Source organism: Diadema setosum, chromosome 1 (assembly GCF_964275005.1).
Source record: "Diadema setosum chromosome 1, eeDiaSeto1, whole genome shotgun sequence".
Taxonomy (NCBI): domain Eukaryota; kingdom Metazoa; phylum Echinodermata; class Echinoidea; order Diadematoida; family Diadematidae; genus Diadema; species Diadema setosum.
In genome coordinates this window covers 23,759,385-23,780,472 of record NC_092685.1, presented here as the reverse complement: position 1 = coordinate 23,780,472, position 21,088 = coordinate 23,759,385, and the positions used below count along the sequence as shown (strand labels likewise).

The 21,088-nt window shown below is 38.1% G+C and overlaps 1 protein-coding gene across 1 annotated transcript in view; it reads right to left on the bottom strand.

Moving 5' to 3' along the window:
* LOC140228615 (globin-like) overlaps positions 1 to 21,088 on the bottom strand; it is a 65,482-nt gene that overhangs the window by 23,523 nt on the left and 20,871 nt on the right. Inside the window, exon 2 of the mRNA XM_072308862.1 lies at positions 301 to 520. Within this exon, the coding sequence (XP_072164963.1) occupies positions 301 to 520 (220 nt within the window). The remainder of the gene's footprint in view (positions 1 to 300; positions 521 to 21,088) is intronic.

The following is a 21,088-nucleotide window of genomic DNA, read 5'->3' as shown; positions in this document are numbered from 1 at the left end:
CCTACTTATGTTGTCGTAATGAATGGACATAGCGAATGCCCTCCTTGCTAGCGGCCTCTATTTAGTGATTGAGAAGCCTATCTGAAACAGGTGGCCCTGCTGGTTTATGAACGAATGTTAGATGAGAAGTGAAATTTTACTATCTCATCAAAACGTCACGTTTACGGCGAAAGAAAAATTTGCACCGTATTCGCAATGAAACGGTTTTTTACTATAAACACAAAACATTTTACAACCAGGAAAAGTGGCTCATTGTTGAGGAAAACAGAAAGATAAAAAAGACGTACGATTTCATCTTACCATCATTGTGTCGGCCTCTATCATGGAATGCTTCTTTCCTGTCTTCTTCAGCAGCGATATCGCCGAGTCGACGTCATTCAGCTTCTCGATCACCTCGTCGAAGACATTCAGAATCATGACGGCCTGGTTCTCGAAGGCCATGTCGTTTCGCAGCTGCTGTTCTGTCTTTCCCTTGAAGGACGGGAAGAGGTCCTGTATGCTCGGGTCTTCCTTGTACAGTCTGACCAGAAATAATGATGAAAACGAATTGAAGTAAAGTTAAATATACAGAATAGTCGTTGTGGTATCATTCATTGATAGATCCTGTTCAGTAATTGGTATGTAAAGCGTCGTGTGTCCAAACAATAAGGTGATATATTGTTGTGATGTTAATGATGACAATATTGAAAATAACAACGAAATGATTGACGAGGGGAAAAAGGTCCAATACCGTGACGTCATTCGTGGTATAGTGCACTATACCATGCCATCGATCGATTTTTTTTTTTTAATAGATAGCATGTTTAAATTTCTATCGGTATCCGCTCATGTTTAGAGCCACACGTGAAATCCTGCATGGGTCCTTTTGTAACAAAAACATCATTATTTTCTTCGGAGATGCTCCCCTCAAAAAGTAGGGTCAGTCCTATACACATTCTATTATCAGTATATTTTTCTCATACATTTACGTGTTTGTGTGGATGCATAATCATGTGTACATTTTGTGTGTGTCTGTGTGTTAAATAATCTATAGCACACATATATGTAGAATTCTTATATCATTTTCCCGTTGTGTGCCTCTACCACATTGATAATGATTAATTTTTGTACCTGGTGTATAGCTCGACATTCTTGATTGTTACCCGTGGCAAGTCGCCCTTGGTGAGCCCTCAACGGTCTGTGTCGCACCATGCTTGATTCCTCTCATTACGAGACTAACATGATGTCTTCTACATACTGCAACTTCTTCGCGCTTAGATGAATATGGTGAATAGGATGATACGTTCAAGAAGCTTATTTTATTATGCAACGGATTACAGAAAACGATCGAATTCACCGTGTACGCAAAGTCTGTTTATTGAAGATTGAAATGCCCGTATAAATTTGCACTCCATATGCAAGGCTCAAGGAAGAAGAACAGAGGAAGAAAGCATGCATAAATGCTACACTGGTGAACTTGTTAAGCACGTGATATTGTAATAGAATTACATTGCTACATTTCCGAAACATGTGAGGCTTCTATGTCATCATTCTTTTCGGAGTTTTTCGAAGTATTTTCGGAGTATTGTTTTCTCTGCTCATGGACCACACTAAATTCCACGAATCTATACATGGGGCTGTTGATTTATGTGCTCCATGATGTGAAGTTTTAAAAATAGTCTGGAATGCCCCTTTCAGTTCAAAATTTTATAATTTCCGGCAACACCTATTGTGTCCCCTGTTTCTTCTCGTTCTCATATTAAAAGTTGGCAACCATCGTTACACCTCACAAGAAAGTACCAATGATAATCTCGATAGCCCTATACTCGTGGCTTGAATTCAGTCGATTGGTAGGATCATAATCATACCTCAGTCAGCGCACTGGTCTAATGTCACAGCAGTCAAGTCTAAATATGCTATCATGATTTCTTATTCCTAATTTCCGTTTGGGGTCCATGACAGAAAGAAGTTTATGATTACCATAACCTGAATCTGCATGACGTGTAGTTACTATGGAATCAGTCAAGGACCGATCGGTAGCGACTGTGGTTGCTACCGCGGTAACTGCAATTATTGCAACTTACACCACTGGCAAAGCTGTCTGGGCAACAGACCGCAATCCACTGATCTCGGCGCGGTCGCGCGGATGATGGTTAATTGTCTTTGCCTTTCACGATTATGCCGAGGGATCTTTGGTATTGTCTACTGTGATCTCTACTTCATTGCCATTGTGGTTTTCTTCTTCCCCTCCTCCTGCCTCTCTCTCTTTCTCTCTTTTCCCAATTTGTCTTTGTCGATCTCGGGTAGATCTGACGATCTTGTCGGTTTTGACGTCATACATGAGACTGCCTGCCTCACTCGCACGTTCTTGGATCCATAAATGCAAGTACAATAATTCACCCAGGGTAAATTTCTTCATTCTACAAGACTTAATGGAAAGAAAGACAGAGAAAGAGACTGAGCCATGTGTAGAGGGAAAAACGAAATCCTCCTTCGCGAACGTCCCTGAACAATCATGCTTTGTTTCGTTTCGGTTCTTTTTTTTTTTTTTAATCACATCATCGAAGTTATAAATGTCATGACAGCGTGGAGTGGGGAGTTGCATGATTTGGTGGGGATTAATTTTGTCCGCTCGACTGTCATACAAATCTTTGCGGTGCTCTAACTGCTCTCAAGATCGGAAGCTCGAGCTTCTTTCATTATATATACACGCTGAACGTTTCTCCTTTTCTTAGACACCCATGCGCATTCGTTTCTTGAGCGCCGTGACATAGTCGTTATCCACTGCAGCCTAGTGGTCGTGTCGCGGTCTAGCTAGATGGAAGCAACGGGTTCAAGTCTCACTGGAAAGACAACTTCCAACCTGCGATATCAACAGACGGCAACATAATATCAATAATCTTTCTTTCTCACAAAAAAAAATATATATATGTGAAAGAAAGACGAAACAAAACAAAACCCTGAGTGTATTTTGAATTCACATGTTATTAAGTTACTTTCATGTTTTTCCTCGTTTTTTGTGCAATGGAGATGATGACTTAACTTTGCATGTTTTCTTTTCTGCATTAATTTGAGATGATGACTTACCGTCGGTAAATTCTGATTAATAAGCAAGTCATCAAATTAAGGTAGCTTGTACCAAAAAAAAAAAAAATAATTAGACTGATAAAGTAATCTCTGCAAGATCCCCATCTATAGGCTGACTCACAATCATCTGGTGAAGGGGTCTCTCTCTCTCTCTCTCTCTCTCTCTCTCTCTCTCTCTCTTGTAAAATGTAATGCAGCAATACTGATTAGTGGATCGTTTCATTTCATATTGAATTGCCAGCAGGCATTATTGAAAACATACACACGCACGCACACACACATACACACACACACACACACACACACACTCACATTAATATCCCCGCGGTCTGCTTTTTGACTTCTCCACAGTTGAATGCTACGAGAACTAATCTATTTTGACAAAATCTGCTCGTTACTCTTGGTGCGGGGGGAAATATATCTAAATAGGTGCCCTACCATCCATCAACCTTTTGCCCGACGTGTCTTGGCTAAATATTGCTACGCACGTTGATTGCATCCATTAGCGTATCTCCACGATTGTCTCGGTCTGTGTGAAAGCCTGCACGCGTTGTTTTTTTTTTTTTTTCCCTCTCTTCTATCTTAAAGGCATCGGCCATCTTGCGTAAACCCAACTAAAATCATGATGATTAATCAAAAATTCTATCAAGGAAAGAATGGAAAGTGTTTTCCCCTTGAAAGTTTCCATTGATTCTTATGTCAATCCCGCTTTGGATGGGGGAGTGAAGAAAAGGAGAGTGTTTGTTTAAGTCTTATATATAGATTGTAACTGAGGATTCTGCTCGTCCATTGATTCAGGATTGCTATGTCATGTTATGGACTATAGCATGTTGCCTCAGGTTTCTGTTTAATTCTCACAGAATCAATCATCTCTAAACACATGCTATTGACTTTGAATGCAAATACAAGTAGGTTGCCGCCGACGGATGTGACTCAGTTAACGGGCCGTCATCACCTGTGCTACACCGTGAATCTCTCGTTTGATAACAGAATCCGCGACTTCAATTTTGCGACTGAGATATTCTTTTTCACCGAATGGAATTCAAATAATAAGAAGGAAAAAGACTTTAAGAAAGGTCTGAATGCAGAAAAAAAAATATAAAGAGCAGACCCAAAGCGTGACAACTCGTGGCAAACTTGGTAAACACAACGCTCGCCCCTGAACGACAACTCCATTATAAATGATTACAGCAACGGGAATTTAAACAAAGCAATGTTTTTCTCTCGGTCGTTTAACGCGCGATGTCTTCGTTGAGTGCATTAGCGCAGGCAGGAAGACCGGGCAAATAAAATCAGAACGGGTCAGGACAAAATTGGTGTGTACACGAATCTCACCAAACGCATTAGCAAAAGAAAAATAATAGTGAGAGAAAAACAAAACAAAACTGAAAACAATAATAATGAATTCATCGCATAAGAATCTGATGATGTTTGAGTGAAAGATACATGTCTTGTGCTTTGACTCGTGAAATTAAACCAAAACCAAACTTACCGATAATCATTTTACTCTTCGCAGTTTCAGTCTCGGTGTCGTAAGAATAAGCGACACATTTATCTGCGTGTACAGTGTGACACATATCTTTCCAAACAGAGATACGTCAATGGCAAATAGAAAAAAAAAAGAGAAGAAAAACACAATCTGCCAGCCACCAAAATCTTTCACAAATCAACTTTTATGACTGTTAAAAACAACATCTTGCCGGCAGGGTTCCCCTTTATTTTTCCTCTACAAAGGAGACAAATTAAATCTCGTGAGGAGCGGAGGACTCTTCGGTTATAATATCAAGCCCTAAGGTAGTAACCGTTATTAATATATCGCTTCTCCTGGCTCCTGGCTGTTTAATGCATTTTCCCAGAAAACCACCATATTTCTATATGGTTTGCTGCCGAGTATTTTTATCTGAATTTGGATATTCTGTGATGGCGATTCATACAAAAAATTCTTTCATAGTTCATTTCAACTGTTTGTTCCAGTGGCAGAATTTCATGAAACCTCTGTATTGCCAAATTCATTTGATGATTCTTAAACTGGCAACCGAAATATAAAGATTTAAGATCCTTATGCTTTTTCTTATCCTTCTTAGAGATATATTTTCTTTCTTTCTTTCTTTCCTTGTGCACAATGAATGCATTTAACAGTGTCATCTAATTTCTGAGATTTAAAGGTATAATTTACCATAGAGAGAAGTGATTTAAAGAATGTTCGAATTATCACATTTGATGCAGTTGTATCACAAAACATCCTACCATATGAAAATTTTGCGATAGAGTGTAAAATATAAGGAGATATCACCATTTTCTCAATAAACCATTAACTGTTTGTGGTTTATTCTATAAAAACAATTTTATTATAATCATTGTTCACATTTTGTATATTTAACAAAACGTAACATTGATTTTACTGATTCAAATTTTAACATTGGTTGTTTCTATCCGAAATTCACATTTTAGAACTATTTTGAAGCACTAAAGCAGGGTTTTGTTTCATCTGCAAAAGGTAAATTATGCCTTAAAGATGTACAGCAAAATTTAGAATTGTCAATTTAAGAATGTTAAGGTATAGAGTCTGCAGCAAATTTCTCTAAGGACTTGATGATTTAGATCTACCGGAAATTTTCCATCGTCACTTCTTTTCACGATCAAGTTACTCAATTCAATTCATTTGTTTTCATTCTTTTTCTTTTCTAACAAAACATAACACAGAATAAATCAGGAATTATATCATAGGCATACATTCGACTGTGCAAAGGAATGATAGTTAACAAATAAAGACGTACATGTTTACCGGCAAAATACAAAGTTATGATTGGAGGAAAAATAATAATTTAGAGGTCCACTAAAGAGCATGCTTGTATATTGTGAACCATTCAAAAGAATCTGATGAACAATTACAACCAAAATGCTTAGCACAAAAACAATCTAAGACAGGACGGAACTCATTTATTTGCATTCCTTGGTAACTTTACCAAGCAATATCTACCTCTGGGGAATAATTTGATTTGATTTCTGCGACTTTTTACAAAGGAAATATGATTACAAATTACAAACAATATAATTACAAAATAATCACACATCGGAGTGAAATACATACACCAATCATCAACAGTTGGTGGATGCGCAAATTATAGTAATACACAAACAAGTGGAAAATCATTAATCATGCAATCACAAAATAATGTAATGACAAAGTGGTGGAAAACAAATGAAGCGTGTTACGTCATAATTTGCCACCAGCTTTTGGTCATTCAGTTTTTTGTTTCTTATATTGATTTATGATGTCGGCATGAACAAAACAAAAATGCCACAACACGTGCCCATTTGTACACGTGAATATCCTATCATCCGGATCAAATTTACGAAATTCCGAGAAAAATAAATCCTCTTGGCTACTTGCGTCAGTGTAACTATATGACACGTGATGGGATTGGAGAAATTTGTCGCATGGCGATGTACTTTTCCAGCCGGCAAAGTGAATCGTTCGGAAGCCAAAGTGGCGGTATAATGGTGATCCACCGCGGTACATGGACCAACTCAATCACTTTTCGAGTGCTTGGGAGTGTAGTTTCCTGCCTTTCAAGATGTCCAATCCTTTTCTAGGTACTCTCATATCCCTCTCAATTCTTTTTCCCTCCGTCCATTTCCCGTCCTTCTTCTGTTACCATTACTTTTTTTTTTCTCTGTATCTCTGTTTTCCTTCTCGGGTATCTATACTCCTTATCTATCCATCTCGGTTGCCATGGTTACGTTCTAGCAGGCTCCTTGAGTATTCCCTTTCTTGGCCATGCTTTTAGCCTTGTTTGATGGATGTCACATCAAACATTGTCAAGCTAATGGGTAGTTTGTTCAAACGTCTTAATGGGAATACACAAGGACACCACTTTACAAAAGTATATGATCTCATCTTCACGTAACGAATTTAATTTCTCCCACTTTTTTAGAATGGGGGGGGGGGAGGGAACTGCATACACTTGTAGAGCTACTGTTAAGTTATATACACATAATATAATGTCTTTAATTGATTATTTGAAAATGATCTCACAGTTGTATGATATAACAGAGTACTTGTTACCTCGTGTATGAACGTATACACATATACAAACATACAATGACATAACCATACATGTATGTACAATATATGCACTCTCTCTATGTGCATTTGTATTTCGTAAGGCCGTATCTCACCAACAGAGACGTCTCCAACTTATCAGTCGCAGCAGTCGCGGAGACGTCTCCAGCATAAAAATGGCTTCCGGTCTCACCAAGGAGACGTCTCTGAAACGAGTAATCACAGGTGCAACAAAGTTTCAAATAATGATGATGGAGCCGTTGCAGGATGACCTGACTTGATCTAGGCAGGGTGTCAGCACGCACATGGGTCACGTGGTTTCTAAAGTAGGTCAAACAGCGTCAAATAGAGTCACGGAGACGTCTCCGCGACCTCTCACCAGTTTTCTGGTCTCCAGCAGGTCTCGGCGACGTCTCGTTTAAATTTCTTGCGACTCCTCGGAGACTCTGTAATTTTCAGGAGACGTCTCGGAGACGTCGCGTAGACGTCTCTGCAACTAGCAAAATCTGGAGTCGTGAACTAGTCGCGAACTAGTTTCAAGCCCGGTGAGATACCCCCTTTATGTTAGTCAGTATGTGTACGTGTTCGGGAGATGTATACTAGTAGATTATCTGTGCGTGTTTGTGAGGTAGTCAAAGTTGATCCAAAAGTCCAAAAATCCATAACATAATTTGCCGCTATCTATATAGAATACCAATATTTCCCGAGTACGCACATGCACACAGCGTGGGCGAAAAGCGATCATTGAAATAATTCAATACGAGACAGACCACCACAACAGTACTGGTTGACTCCGTCGCTACTCAGCAAGGCGAGGTAACAGAGCATTCTGCCCGTACACTGATCATGAACTATGAGCATACAATTCTACAAACAATCCCGAGTTTCCTGGTTTTTCCCCCTTTTTTATCAACATGGTTATGTAGAGGTAATAAATAAGACTGCAATTTGAACGGCAAGGTAATAACGCTGACGTGTCAGGCTATTTTGCTTGTTGTCGCAAGGAAAATGGTATGAGCTCTACAGTGTTAATGGAGCTGCTTTCACCCTCAATGGGTTAATAGGTTTATGCGCTCAAACACTCGGATGCCATGGTAACGTGGGAAACTAAATATTGAATATATCAACATGATTGAAACGCTCGGGTTGCCTACGTGTTGTTTTATTGAGCAGCAATTCTGTGTACTCTTTATATGTATTTATGTATATATATATATATATATATATATATATATATATATACATATACATATCTATATAATATATATATATATATATACATATATACATATATATATAATATATATATATATATATATATATATATATATATATATATATATATATATATATATATATATATTTATTTGTTTATTCATTTATTTATTTATATGTATATATATATATATATATTACATCGTCCGATCACAGCCGCCCGTTTTGTAATGTTGAATCCGCATGACCCTCCATGCAGATTATATGGCTTTGCGGAGGATGGTATCTCGTAATCATGTCGGCACATGGTTGTCAAAATTACAAGATATTTCCTAGGCTGCAACTATCTCCCATTACATTGAACCTTGCATTTGGCCAGTAAATAAGGTGACATTGCTTGGGACAAAGTAGTGTATTTACCTCGTTGATCACGGTTCAATTAGCACAGAAATAGATGAAAACAACCATTATACAAACAACAACGCTAACAACGAAAACGCCGTACTTGCTACATCGGGCATATTGTACATTAAAAAAAAATACGTAGGAAAGAGAGCGAATCTAATCACGTGATATGAATAGGATTACGATGGGAAGCGACAAGACATGGAGGAAAATGGAAAAATAAAAAGAGCGGTTTTACATAAGCACGCGTCTGACGCCAGGTGAGGGCATAAGGCGACTGTAGTACATCGGTATATGACGCGTTGTCCAGAGTCGGGCACGTCTATGGGGGGACAGACATTGGAGGGGCGATTGTGGAGAGCCGTGCTAATCAACACAAGTGCCTGCTTCTGGCAATGAATAATGGCAAAGTCCTTCTTTTTTCCCCTCCCGTCGATTCACAGCTATACCCTTTCCAACTGTGCACATTTTTTTTTTTTTTTTTTTTTTTTTTTTTTTTTAAGGGGGAAGGGGAATTAAGGGCCCAGCAATCATATGCACAAAAGTGAGTTTTCTAGCCAACTCTGTTCGGCGATATTTTGTGTGTATGTGTGTGTGTGTGTGTGTGTGTGTGTGTGTGTGTGTGTGTGTGTGTGTGTGTAAACTGAACCACATACAAGCTGCCTCCTACTTGCTTCATACGTTTGGACCGGTTGATTTGATTGATTCTTATGATAAAAACTGTCAGAAGTATAATGTTGTTACAACAGACCCCACAACTAGGATTGTTTTAATACGAAGTGGCGTGCAAAAACAACTGCCTGTAATTGCTGCAATGGCGCATCGACCCCCAAAGAACAAGAACAAGAGCTTTATAGGTGTACTATTTCTTAATCCCCTCTGTGTTCTGGCAGGCGATGAGAGGAAAATACATATCTTTTGGTCATTTTATTACCATCGACTCTCCTCCCCCCTTCCCTGGACAAGTCACGTGACACGTGAGCAAAAACAACAACAGCAACAAACCAAAACAAAACAAAAACAAAAAGGGCGCATGATTGAACCAGGATGAATACTCTATAACGCTATGCACAGAGATATGAACATTAATCAATTTGGTTGATTTCAGATGTTCCAAATATCATGCTATGTATTGTGTTAGTTATTTGTGAATTATGTGTAAGTTTTATTTACTGCACGTCCCAGTCAAGCTTTTCATAGCCTATGGCGATCCACAGAAAGTGTATATGTCATACTCCACGTACAAACCATGTGCATATTTGTGTATAATGTAGACTTTGTATAATATGTAAATAAATCAAATCGAATCAAATCAAATAAATCAATTGCATCCGACGAGGAAGAAGGGTTCCAGTTAGTCTACATCTTATGTAGATTACTGCTGCATATATTTTGCTCATCGTCACATAAGCAAGGAATCTCTACCTTCGACAGCGAATGAAGTATGTTTGTCTTCCACACTTTGACAATGCAGTATATTGGACCACCATCATAACAATTAATTTCATGAAATATTATATATATATATATATATATATATATATATATATATATATCTCATATATATATATCATACGTTACGTTTAAAAGTTCCTTTATGTGTTAATGATATCAACATTAGGACTGATAGTAACTCTAAGAAGTCTTACCATGACATATCACGACAATTGCTTTTGCAGTCGTTATTTCTCATATTTGATGATTATAACGTGTTCCAACTTTCTACATTGCAATCCTGACAGATTTGAAAACACAGACATGGAAACACTTGATGTACACACATCACGTCAGAGAGTTTTGCTATATTTTGTGAATTCTGATCTACTTAGCTTGCATCATAACTTTTATTATCTTCCTATAGCTAGTCTACATAAGATGTACGTTACTGCTGCATACTTTTCTCATAGGGGATAATGCCTGATATGTGCCTGGTATCCTTGTATAGTCCTAATGAGATATAGGGATCTGAAACGCTGCTACACAGCCACATAAACGTACGTACTACATCCATACGCACAGACAAGAGCACACAAATTTACAAAGTCCTCGAGTTGTAGCTGTGGCTTAATGGCAACAAAATATTCAGAACACGCACTATTTTGATCAATTCCGCCGGACGAAAATCTAATTTGATGAAGTAATCCTGTCTGATAAAATAGATAAAAATTTAAATGGATTTTCTTTCTTTCCTTTTTTCTTTGGTTTATAAAAGCTTAAGTTGGCTTTTTTTTTCACTCCAAAATTTCCGATTACTCAATTTGCAGATACCTCTCCACACCGACGTTAATGTTGGTAGGATTACCAAGGGTTTGGCAATATGCAGAGAGCCGTCAACCTCGTAGAGAATAGAATCTGTTCATCTATAATGTAATTACTTGCCGGGGTACCCGGGGAAAACCATCCTTTCTAATACGTCACCCGTATCATAATGGGGAACGTTGCATAAGTCGCGCGCATGGTTTAGCTTTTACAGTACATGTGTAGTCGGAGCTCCGTGTAAGCAGGCCGAGGTTTTGGGAGGCCGAGGTGCCCAGCAGCTGTGAGAAGTAAAACAAGACGAGGAAGAGGGGGACCATCCGGATGTTGATCGAGGGATTCGGGAGTCGTGGAAAATTCAGAGGAGAGACTATACGAGACAGGATGAGAAAAGACGGAAACCAAATCGTGTTGTTCGAGCGCTTGAAGGGGAAAATAAAGATGGGGACATGATAAGATTTCTTGCTGTGAGAACAGGAGGAGGAAGAGCAGGAGGTATTAGTATGTGTTGGCTGGGGTGGGGTGGGTAATAGAGTGGGTCCCTGAATTAGAGATAGATGGAGCGCATCAGTGCAGAGACAAGAAGATTCATCCTTTAGCTATCACCAGAATGAGGCTCGCCGAAGGCTGTGACGATCAAATCTGTCCCCACTCTTCAACGTCGTGTTGATGATGGTATTATAATCAATGACGGTGAAGACAATGACGACGACGATGACGACGACGACGATGCCGATGATGATAATGGTGACGATGATGATGGCAAGAATTGGAAGCCAGTTTGTAGATGGGGAAGAGGAGAGGAGAAAAGAAGGGATGCGCACTGGACACCGGAATGGATGGATGGATGGATGGATGGATAGATGGAACGCTTGATGGAGATTAGGGACTTTTGGCCGGAGGTCATGGAGGCAGCAACTTGTCAATCGAGTGGGCTGGATGATGGGAAAGGAGGAAAATAAACGCTCCTCCGCTGTAGTATCTGTTACATAAAAGTGATGATGATGGTTAGGATGATGACGACGATGGTGATGATGGTGATGATGATGTTCATGTTTGTTTTTATTGTTTCATATTCCACGTTTCAACAAATAAACCATAAACATAACAAAGAATTGAATGGGTGAATTGTCGAATACACTGTACTTGGTAGAGCAATTATAACAACTAAACATGTGAATCATGAGGAATCTACATAGAAACATTGCTTGTAGGGTGTAGATTCCCAGATGCTGATATGAGATGAATTCTTACTTGAAATTTACAACTGAAAAGAATGACAATATATTTATGAAGTAGGGAAATACAGACGTCTAAGAATATAAAAAAGAAAAGAAAAGAAAAGAATATCTGCAACACAAAACTTCTAGAGAGTGGCGTAATCACCCGAGCGAGGTACAAGTCAAATACGAACAATGACGGAAATACAAAGTATGCACATAGAAGGTAAAGGATAGAAGAAATCGCTATAGGTAAGAAGAAAATGACGATGATGATGATGGAGACTGATAATAATTATTGTATACACCAACATACACACACACACACACATACACATACACATACACACACACATTCGCCATCGCACGCACATGCGCTCACACACATACATTATGCGCATGCGCACACCTGTCGTCTGCACTCATATCTTGTTTACCACCGGCACATCGGTGGTGTGTATAGGGAATTTGTCTTCAAATGATATGGGCCATACAGAATGCCGTCGGCGAAGTGTGCTCTATCTCCGACACCTCCATCATGACACGCGGCTTGTCAGCTTGACCTCCTTTTACGGAAACTAAATAATGCACAAAATTTCACTCCCTTGGGAAAGATGCCGCGAGGATGGCAAACGGGGATGGAATTTTGTTGTAATTTCCCAAGGACCCCAAGTTTCTTTTTTTTTTTTCTGTCTCTTTTTTTTTTAAATACGGTTGGACAGCATGTTGAAAAATAAATGCAAAAGGGACACAGCGTCACACACGCACTCACGCCGCGCTCTCCAAAAGACGAATATATTTTGCATGTTTACATCTAGGAATCGCAAAGACCGGAACAACAGAATGCATTGTGTTGAAAAGTATGAAAAATAAGTCTAGTGAAAACGATCTTATCCAATATTATCGGAAACGGGAGTGCTTATTATTTTCGGGTGTTACTTGTATTTCCATGTCCGTTTTGCATAGTCTTCCTTGATATCATTTTCAAACGTTTGATTAGATTGAGTTTAATTTCAGCATTTAAGTGTAAACTAATCTCATTTACTTTTAGCTTAAGAAAAAGAAATGCCTGCTATGTAAAGTGAAAGATATGGAGTTTGCCCTTTTGCGTTTGTTTTGTTTGTTTGTACATTTCCATCTGTGAAGATGGCTGGATAATCCATATTCAGCTAAGTTAAGCTGGTCTTCCATGGGGTCCAGTTGGATGTGAGGTGGGACCACTTCACCGGGTTAAACACCCTGCTCTTTGCGATGAATGAATGAAGCGGGATCTTTTACGTGCATGAGTTGTGACTCTCTCATACACGGGACCTCCATTTTATGTCTTATCCGAGGGACAGAGTGTTTTGCCTCTTGCTAGAGGGGACGGTATGCTTACACACAACATTGCTCAGTCCAGACTCGGGTTCGAACCCGGGCCCATAGGATCGTGAGGTAGATGCGCTACCTACTGAGCCAACTCACCGCCCTGGTTGTTGCAAGAAGAAAAACAGGCTTCAACCTGTGTGCTGTTCCAAATGTACATGTATTTCAATAAATTTATGTTGATTTTCTTAGTTGACAATGGTAATGTCTATACCATGTTTCATTCGCACATAGGTCTACATGCTTTTTAGTGAGGTCTCATGAACCTTCCCAAAAGTTATGCAACTGTTATTATTTTTGAAGCTTACATTTCACGAGTTCAACTCTGCTTTTTTGTTTTTATATTTGCGATAAAAAAAACCCACGTAGAATAAGCTAAAAATCTTCTGCTTTATACGTCATATCAGTTGACTCAACTTTAATCCTTTCTATGCCAGCGACATTCTATATAGCGCTATATGGGGTTTCTGTGCCAATAATTGGCACCCAAAGTATACAAAGGGTTAACTGTTCATGATTATGAACGCTTGTGTAACAGAAAATTGGGACAAACATTATAATGGTCATTTCTTCATTGGTCGTGTTTTCAAGGAAGATTGATAAAATGGTCCGGGCGAGGATCTTACAGTGGGATTTCTCCCTCGAGGTCAATTAAACATCCACCATTATATGCGTTGTGCCCTTCATCATAATCAATAATGGTTGCTGCTTAAGCTCCTCATAGCATACTCAACATGGCCGCGCATTCTTCTCGAAAACAGACATTCTGACGACTGCACACGTACTTAAAATTCAGCAATTGACCGCCCCCGTTCATTATATTGGAGGGAGCAAAGCGATGTCACGGCCAAATCCGATAATATACCGGAATCGGACAAAAGCCTCGTCAAACAGTGCGCTTCGGCTTCAAGAAGAGGAAAATACAGGAAAGACGAAAGATAATACTCCCGTGGCCTCTTGAGCTGTCACGTGATATTTGACCCTGCATCTAACAAAAAAAAAAAAAAAAAAAAAAAAGAGAAGAAGAAGAAAGCGCGGGATGAGCTGTTATGGAGGAATACCTCCAAGGGGCATTCTGTGAATTCAGCGAAGGCTCTTATTACATATTGTCTTCTAGCTGTCGTAATTTACCCCTTTCAACTAAACGAGGCGCCTTAGCACGCTGGGCTATTATTCTGACGCCGACGTTGTTTTTCTGGAAATCACGGTCCCGTAAGGAATATAAACATCGAAAAATACAACACTACTTGTTAAATGCATATGGTATTCATTGAGTTTTGACGGAAGAAGATTTTCTCTTATTGCAACTTCACGAATCGTTCAACCATATTTCTGCTCTGTAATGTATAGGAATTCGTTTTTATGTGACTGACACAGAGATGGATTAACATAATTTTAGTGTTGGTGTCAATGTACATTGGTTAGTTACTTCGGAGGCTCGATTTTGTGTGAACCAAGCTGGTATTCTTTAATGCAAGTTAATGTCTTGAAAACACAAAGCATGATAACATAATACCCATCTGTGTTGACAGATTAAACACAAACTTTTCACTTTAAAAAAGATAGACTGAATGCAAAGTTTCCTCCTTTCCTCACATCACAGTTATTATTACTCGTGAGTTTACAAAACACAATATAATGTTTGTCTTAATGCTGTTAACGCAACTGTCAAAATTTACTTAACGTCACCAAAAATCATGTAGAACAAACGGCTATACCAAGGCATTGGAACAAAATATTTGCTCTCTAACGCTCCTCGAAACTTGGGCCTTCTCCGTTTTATTCATTTTCTTTTCTTTTCTTTTCATTGTATAATATTGATACTATAATTGTTTTGTTCTCACAAAATATTTCACGTGAGATAATCACTCATTGTATAACTGTGCAAAGATGAGACGTTCTTAGATGGAAGTATCTTGTGAGACACATCAAGACTGTTCTCCGTTTTACTTCGAGACCATAATGAAGAAACATTATTTGCTGCTGAGATACAACCATGCATGATTGATTTGAATGTCCAGGGCCCCGTTGCTAGAAACTTTGCGTTTAAACGCAACTTGCAACTGATTGTCACTGGCCAATCAAAATCATTGTTGCATGCATGTCTTTTTGATAGGGCAGACCCTGAGCCAATCAGAATGGTTGTTTCAAAATTAGCAATTATTTGCAATTGATTGCAACTTTCTTGCAACGGGGCCCAGATTTGATTATGCGTTCTCTTCTTTACTTCTGAATTGTTTAAAGTCAAAATTCCCAGCACTGCGCAGTAATTAGCACAAACAGCACAAACATTTTATCGACAAACGTATGTAGTTTCCTTTTATAACATAACTATGAGGACATTTTTATCTGTATCCTTCGCACGTATTTTGGGGCTGCTATCGCTTCAAGCAATGGCGTATAGTGTCGTCTTATGATGCATCTGTCACAATTGCGTTTATTTTATCAAATACGGTTTTTAATCAAATAATATACCGATGAACAGTGCATATAATGTGATTGTTGATCATCTGGTTATTTTGTCATGTTTATATACAGTATCATATCATTATTGGAAACATCTATTTTAAAGTAAATTCAGAAAAGTATATGCAAACAAATGACAAAAAAATAAACAAATATAAAGCTTACACACACACACACACACACACACACACACACACACACACACAAATAAACGTGTAGCACCCTCCCCATCCCTTTAAAGTTAAGGGGGACGTCTATTGAGACGGACACGATTTTCTCCGCGTTCTCTGTCACCCGAATTTCTGCCATTAAATGGCAGATATCTATAATAGCAACCCTATGATAATGCAATTAGCACCGAGAATGGATAACCCAAGGACGGGGAAAGAGACGAGATCATTGCAATTTGGAGAGGAAAGAGGAAATTGATATGGCGGGAGAATCGAGTGTCTATCTTCTAACTGGCATCCCTCGTTACTTCGAAGAGCACCATTCTATTACCTTCTTGTACATTTCCAGCGTCTCACGTTCTGACGGTGCGGCCCGCCATTTCATTTGAAAAGGTCACTGGGGGAACACTCTTCTATTGGAATGTTTGTAGACAAACAGACACAGTCATACCATAGTGACACAGGGTGACGATGACTATTCAATGGATAGTGCACTAATGTGATAAGCTTTACGAGATAGCCTATGTAAAATATGTATACACATACCTGTATACATACACATAATCTAAATTATAATATGTACGTTTCTGAAGAGTTCCTTTCCTAAAGATGCTAAATTCATTTTTCGTCAAATTGGACATTTTGATTGTATGTAACGTATTAATGTCAATGTATTCATCTTTTTAGTCTCTTACAATAAACTCTCAAAATTATTAAAATTCTTGTCAGAAAACAGATAAATCCCGTATACATGCTGGACTGCAGTTTAACCCCATCAGAGTTAGGCCAGGTTGGATAGCTTTCCTATTGTAGCTTTCCAGATGACACACATACTACTTGATTATAGGCTGCGAGACTTCTAATTTCTCTGCATTCTATTCTTTAGGGAGATGAAGGAATGTGTGGCGATAACAAAATTAATTATCTCAAAAAAAAATACACAAAGACACAGAAACTATATTAGTCACTACAACAGCATCCAAGTGATGTATATCCCCTTACTAAAAATTTTCATCTAAAAGGTGCTAACTCTACAAAATCCAAAATAATATTGATATTTTTATTATCAATGTAGACAAAATTATATTTATGAAAGTCATGGGTGGTATTATTTTCTTTAATGAATTATGAGGTGCTACCATGGGACATAAAATAATTTTTTCAAAACACTTACAAGCATGTTAAAAAAAATCCAGGTTTTTATCCTTACCATTATAAGTAGAGATAGCACCTTTTGGAAAGGAACTTTCAATAAAAGATAAAATGGAATATGCGAGAACAAGAAATAGTCATGAAACATTATTGTTGTAAAAACGGTAGTGTCACTTCGTCTATAAGAGTTGACGTGCCTTGAAACTTTGTGTCTACCCCATGTTAAAGTAGGCTGTATATTTTTGCAAATGCCTTTGCATCGTCAGACTACACATATATAACCCTGCTTCAAGGTACTCGAAGTCTTCTTTTTTTGTTAGACTACCCGCGCTTGCAGGATCATCGAAAGAAATGCCAAAATGATTCAGAAGAATAGTATCAACGAGTACGGCAAATAGGCTTAAAGAGGGCGAAAAAAAGTGGAAGCCCCCATGACACACAAACTTACACAAAATTACAGGAGTAATAAAAGTATATAGTAAAAAAGAAAACAAGAAACTGCTCGATACTCTAAGTAATTTAGGACGTGAACGATGTTTACATTGAAATACTTGACGCAATTTTTATAAGTTCATTTCCTCCTCGAGGACACAAAAAGACCGGCGAGTAGAAAGTGGGATCGCCTCTGATGGACTATTTGGAGAGTAACAGTAAGCATGATTACAACTCCGAGGGTTTATTAGTCACGACGTTTTGAGACTGAACGCCTCACTTCATTGAAAAGGTATCAAAGGATAGAGACGATCTCAATCACCTATAAGACGGTTCGAACGTTTAAGATACATCTTTCTCCCCACTCCCGAAAGACTATCTTGGTTGAATATTAAACAGACAAAACTAACGTGCATAAAACGCATGATGTACGAATTGTAATAGTTGTGCAGTAGTAATAGTAACGTAAATGATACCATTAACAATAATGGTTATAACCATAATGATTGTGTTCTTATAATTATCTAGGCATTATGCTATATAGGGTAGCATATTCAGCGTCAGCACTACTGCCCAATTAGGCCCTGCTGTTACTATAAACGCAGCATTGCCAGGTACATCATTTCATACACCTAGATCGAGTTGAACAATTTTTGCGAAACATCTTGTCAGGGACAAAAGCACCTAGAAGAATTCGAACCCAAGACTTTCTGATTACTTATACAAATCCGAAGTCTCGTCCACTCTATCACAGTGCTCCGACTTGTACAAAAATCCAAGCCACTTGATCGGAAAAGGTCATCCTGTTTCAAAAATCAAACCGGCGATGGACAAGCTCAAAGCAAATAAACAAATTTATTCGTGTTTTTTCCCCCAAATTTATTCAATCATTTCTGCTCGATATATCTTACTTCAGTGAACATAATATTGAGTTGCTGTGCCACAACACAGAACACAAAAACCTTCACTCGTCTTATACTGGCATGGCAGCACAATTATATACACACAAAATGTTAACAATTCTATTGAAGAAAAATTCATTTCGTTGCTAAGAGCAGTCTTCAAAATAATATCCTAACAAAAGAGGTCCCCCCACACCACTGCATCTCTCAGAGTGATTACCGCACATCCGGAGAACTGCATTACTTTCTACACGTCTAATTGATCAGGCAACGTCTTCGCATTGATGATAATATTATACAATAAAAATCGATTTTGACATGGAGAGATCTGGGAAATATTGATTCCTGGCAGGAAGAGAGCGAGAAACTGAGGAAAACAGAAATGAAATCACTCTTTCTCTGTGCCTTTTGAAAGGATTTTTAGTCGTTCAATTTTAAGGACGGACAGCTACCTCTTACCAGCGATATCTAATCCACCCTCTCTCTGCCTGATATACTCAGTACATGAACCAGCATTACACCATGTCTTTGCTGCAGAGATGTTCATAATTCATCGTGTGCAGTAGTGCATCACGTCTGTGTATAGTTTTGCAAGGGATTGTCATGGCGGAAATAGTGGAGGTCACGTGGTATTATGCGCGGCGCCACGATTGCATTCCCCCAAACAGCTGCTAGAAGAATGAGCAGGCATGGCACGTTCAATGATAATTAAGTCTCGTCCTCCGTCTCCACCTTCATTTGCATGCACGTGCATTCTCCTGCGGCTCAATCACTTTTTTCCAAAACAAATGCAAAAGAAGTGTCATTTCCTAATAATGTCTTGTATTGTGGTGATGTACGTACTTTAGCCACTGAGGTATACTCCAAAATGTGTAAGGCATTCTGTTCCATATAATAGGACACTTCAAAGGTTCCCTGATATCCAGTTCTGGTTCTGTGTCCGTGAATGTATGTCTTCACCACACAAATTCAGAAAATATATATGATATAATAATGATAATAATGGTAATAATGATAATAATAATAATAATAATAATAATAATAATAATAATAATAATAATAATAATAATAATAATAATAATAATAATAATATTTATTATTATTATTATTAATATTTATTATTATTATTATTATTATTATTATTATTATTATTATTATTATTATTATTATTATTATTATGTTTGATTTAGATATACCTCATTTTTTGGTTAATGTAATTTTTCTTTTTCTGTACCCGCAGTGAATCTCCGCCATGATACACTTACAACAAAATCTTGCCTTTCATGATACGATCAACAGAAATGTCAGCTGAAATAAGCACAGCAATATACAGTTTGGCATGCATGTTGCCATAACCAAAGTGCACCATGCAGCTCACAAGGTAGGTTTCACATTATGTACCTCCACACAGTTTTTTGCTGTACTCTCAGCCCGGAAATATTTTCTGCAAAGCAATGACCACCATAAAAAAAATGAGGTGTTTTTTTTCCTACGAAACCTGTTTTGCTGTTTGCATTTATGAATCAGTCAAGGCATAAGGAGAATAACGTATAGGCATTGTGATGTGGTTTACACCTGACAGGAAAGGTAAGAGAGCAGTGATATTAAGCAATCTTAGGGGTGTAGCTTTGTGGGTGTAATAAAAAAAATGAGTAAAAATCTGCGATGTATATTGTGATTAAAAAACAAAACAAAACAAAACAACACTCTATAAGAATTTGTGATTTGTAGACCTATTCACATCAGAAGAAGCCAAGATGTAATGGATGTCGCGGTACTTTTAAACTGCAATTACAAGTTAATCCCACGCAACTGTAGAACGCAAACAAAATGACGTGACTTTCCCCGCATTACACGTGTATTCGCAATCAACTCCTTTTGCTTTGATTAATTCACGAGAAACATACCATCAACGGAGTTGTTCCCATGTTCAGAGTAATATCTTTATGAAGGAAAAATCGATGTTGCATTGTTACGGGAGAACAGACTGATTGCAAATTACAATTATAAACTACCTACATACTCGATGTTTTCGTGGTCTAACCATTTTTAAAATACAACTGTTAATTTAAAATCGTGGATAAGTCAATAAAAAAAAAAGTCGCAATTAAAAAAAAAATGACCGTGACCCTTCTAACAGAACTGGAGCAGTGTTGTAAGAGCTGTCTTTGCGCAATTTTTGCCTTTGAAATCTCTGTTACTTAATTTTCTATTTATGCTTTTTTCTGCGTGATTTGCTTGGGAGATGCACAGAGAGGTGCGGGAGGTGATAAAGATTTACTGAATTATCAGCCGTCGCTAACAAATTTCCAATAGTCTTTCTAGTAATTTTCAGTAGATTAATAACTTAATCTTGGCTTAACGATAATTGAA